Source organism: Salvia splendens, chromosome 3, assembly GCF_004379255.2.
Source record: "Salvia splendens isolate huo1 chromosome 3, SspV2, whole genome shotgun sequence".
Classification (NCBI taxonomy): Eukaryota; Viridiplantae; Streptophyta; class Magnoliopsida; order Lamiales; family Lamiaceae; genus Salvia; species Salvia splendens.
In genome coordinates, this window is record NC_056034.1 from 5,034,387 (window position 1) to 5,037,722 (window position 3,336).

At 43.9% G+C, this 3,336-nt stretch overlaps 1 protein-coding gene across 1 annotated transcript; it reads right to left on the reverse strand.

Annotated features, from left to right (window-relative positions):
- Positions 1 to 2,854, reverse strand: LOC121794504 (BTB/POZ domain-containing protein At1g67900-like). The gene is made up of 4 exons (XM_042192687.1): positions 2,221 to 2,854; positions 2,060 to 2,129; positions 725 to 1,975; positions 1 to 636 (listed from the first exon to the last, which is right to left on the reverse strand). The coding sequence occupies exons 1-4, from the start codon at positions 2,277 to 2,279 to the stop codon at positions 190 to 192; spliced, it is 1,827 nt and encodes a 608-aa protein (XP_042048621.1). The 5' UTR covers positions 2,280 to 2,854; the 3' UTR covers positions 1 to 189.
- Between the last annotated feature and the right edge of the window lie 482 nt (positions 2,855 to 3,336).

Consider the following 3,336-nt stretch of genomic DNA (forward strand, 5'->3'; position numbering starts at 1 on the left):
TTTTGCCTCGAAAAAACTATAGTTTCCATAATTTTATTGGCATAGCTTACACCAAGTGAGTTGCATTCTTTCCTAAACGGTTACAAAGAGTTTTTCAAGAATTATCACACAAAAGAGGAAAGAAAAAAGATTAAACAAAGACAGAGTGCTATTTACCCATCCCAAACAACACATTGGGATCTCTGATGATCAGTTCTTCTCAGTTGCACTTCTGCTGATGGGCCATAATTTGCTCAACATTCTCCTAGGTCTGCTGGGAGTCATGGTAAAGGCCTTCAACTTGGATGATTTTCCAAGCTCTAAATTGTCGTCTTCGTCCAGCTTCATTTTGAGGGTCGAAACATTCGAGCTGGGTGATTTGAGGCCAGATACACTCCACTGGTCTTGCGCAGCACTAGTAGGCTTTGATGAATTCTTGCACACTGCCAACAGTGCCTTGATGTTGCTAGGCAGCTCCGTCACTTGACCTCCCGCCATTGCAGCCCTTGCTTGCTCGAAGAAGAGGACTTGAACCACCACCCGCAGTGGCAGCATCTCGTTCTGTGCAGCGTGCATGCACGCTTCAACAGACAACTTCTTGCACTCCAATGCGCGGCACAGCCTCTTCCTTTCGCTCTTACTCAGCTCTGGATGCACCTGACATTGCCATTGTACAAAAACACAATTGGAAACAACTAAAAACTAATTTCATAAACATTAAAAAATAAAATAAAATAAAATCCACCTTTAGGTAAATGTCGATAGCTTTGTAGAGATCATCATGATCCAGCCTTGCAAATTCTGGGATGGATTCTGCAACGGCGATGAACTTGGACAAGTGCAAATTCTTGTCCTTGGCTATCTTCTGAAGATAGCCATCCACGAGCTTTGCGACCTTGAGCTTGGAGCTGTGCGATGCAGAAGACGACCTTCTGCTCTCCTGAAACAGCAGCTCCACGTTCTCAGCAGACCGCGATCTTCGCCTCTCAAACTCCCCTTTCCCTCTACGCGGGCTCGTGGGAGGGCTCTGCCCCTGCACCATGAAATGCTCCAGTATCGAAATCACACCATCCACGTCGTACATCATCTTGTCGTCCAACGCTGGTAGCAATAGATCAGACACCGACGCCTCCTCCAGCTGCACTCCAATCCTACGTTCCAACTCCATCTTCGAAGACGAGGATGCTTTCACCATGTTGGCCGCCTTCAACAGCTTCAGCATAAAGCTGCAAGACACCTCCCCTTTCTCACTCGGAAGCAAGCTAACTATGGATTCCAGCAACAACCTATGCTTTGAAGTCACTTCCCCAACCGACTCAGGTTTAGAGTCACAATCAATGTTTATGTACTTGGACACATTTGGCAGCCAGCGCGACGCATAGATGCGTAATGCCTCACCAACGAGGCCCGGGGGAAGCTTCCCACCCGATTTGATGGCGATCATAGTCCTCCAGTAGAGATCAATCCCCAGCTCAGCCAGATCCTCCGCCCACCAGCTGCCTCGGCTCGTGGACTTATGATGCCTCTGGCTCTCGGAGCCATTGCACGACGAGTCATCCCTGCCCCGCCTAGAGCAGCTGTGGGACAAGCTCGCCTTGGTGGGACTGGAAACAACCTTGGCAGCGATGGCCTCAATGCATCGGCTGGTGATCCCGAGATCCTCCGCCCACAGAGAGAACGCCTTGGTGCTCTGCAGCGTCACGATCGAGTCCCTCCAGCCGTGAAGGATGCAGGAAGTCAAGAACACCTCAATCTTGTAAATCAGATTGCCCTTCTCAACATCCTCTGTCATTTGAAGGTACTCGGCCGCGCATCTGACTGCGACGATGTTGTAGGCGCTGAGGGTCACCGTGATGCCATAGCAGAACTTGGCGCAGAGATCAAACGCCTCCACCCCGCCCGGGAAGTCCGGGAGCTGCACTATCTGCAGCTGCTGCGCCTCGGGGCTCTCGGCACATAGCCTCTGCAGCCGCAGGCACTTGGAAAGCAGGGGAAACTGCACATTCAAACATTAGCATCAACTTGTGACATTGCATAAACATCAAAATTTTGGTAAATTTGGAATATAGTTTACACACACCTTATGCAGTAAATATCTGGTTCCTTTTACTTGTACAATGAGATCGCTTGACACTTCAGATGATACAGACCTAAACTCAAGAAAACAGAGTGATCTTCATCTTAGTTTTTAGCTTCGCTTTTGCAGTACTAATAAATAAATAGTATGAAATTGAAAATTACCGAGTGGATTCTGTTGTGTAGAAAGTATCAGGGCGAGATCCAAGTTTCATAAACTTCATCGCTGATATTTTGCAAATAAACTAAGGAATTGATCAGAGCAGCATTTGAAAGTGAGACAAACACCAACTTCCTCAACTTTTTTCCAACACCACTAAGAGAGAAAGTTCCACCTCCAGCTGCAACCAATAGAGTTTGTCGGAAGCTAGACAAACACAACTAGATTTTCACTGTTTTTGTTCGCCAATCTTGTTCCAAAATCACACCAAAAAACAAACACAATCAAAAAATGGTCTCACCATAACTTGACCTATCTTTAAGTTAAAACAAGGGAGAATCCAAGAACTGCAAATTTTTATAGCCTAGTCAAGTATTATGAGATTTGTACATCAAAATTCAACCATTCGAGAGAATCTCTGTCACTTCAGTCAAATTTGAAATAGACATGCATTAACAAAGGAAAATAAAAAGAACCTCTAGAACTAAAACGAGAAAATCAAATTAAGTAAACAATAAATGATTAAAACACATATTTTACCAACCAAAAACATTCACCGGCATCAAATAAGCAAAGAAGAAATTATTATTATATGACCAAAACCTTGGAAAAAAATGAAAATATTAAGGTTGTGTTTGAACTCACAATCACAGGTAGTAACTGCCAATCATATTTGGTGGTGGCTATCTCTATCTTTCCTTTTTATTTTTAATTTTGCAAAAGTAATTGAGCCGAAATAGTAGTGATTCACTATTGAGCTTAGCTTGCTAAACCACAATGCCAGCGTGAGAAAAAGGCGACGCCCACGTGCTTATCCTGCGCCCACTTGTGTCCCTCTCCCTCATCATTGCCACTCCAATTTTCATCACCACACACCACTATTGTTGTTTCCTCAATAAACCCGGATTACTTTATAACCACTATCCTACGCCGCTCTCTATGCATATAATTGATCAATATTAATATTAATATAAATTTAAAAAGCCAAAAAATATAGAGAGACGAATAGAATAGAATAGGATTTGTGTCTCACTATCAATCACTAAACTAAATTTTGAGAGTGCAACTGTGGTGGCATACTGACTCACCTCAAGTTGTTGATATCTTGTGTATATATAAAT

Excerpts from the sequence above, each read along its gene's own strand:
- LOC121794504 (XM_042192687.1), bottom strand. The coding sequence starts at position 2,279 with ATGAAGTTTATGAAACTTGGATCTCGCCCTGATACTTTCTACACAACA. Across the intron at positions 1,976-2,059 it reads CCAGATATTTACTGCATAAG|TTTCCCCTGCTTTCCAAGTG; the intron begins GTGTGTGTAAAC and ends TTGAATGTGCAG. Across the intron at positions 637-724 it reads CTATCGACATTTACCTAAAG|GTGCATCCAGAGCTGAGTAA; the intron begins GTGGATTTTATT and ends TGGCAATGTCAG.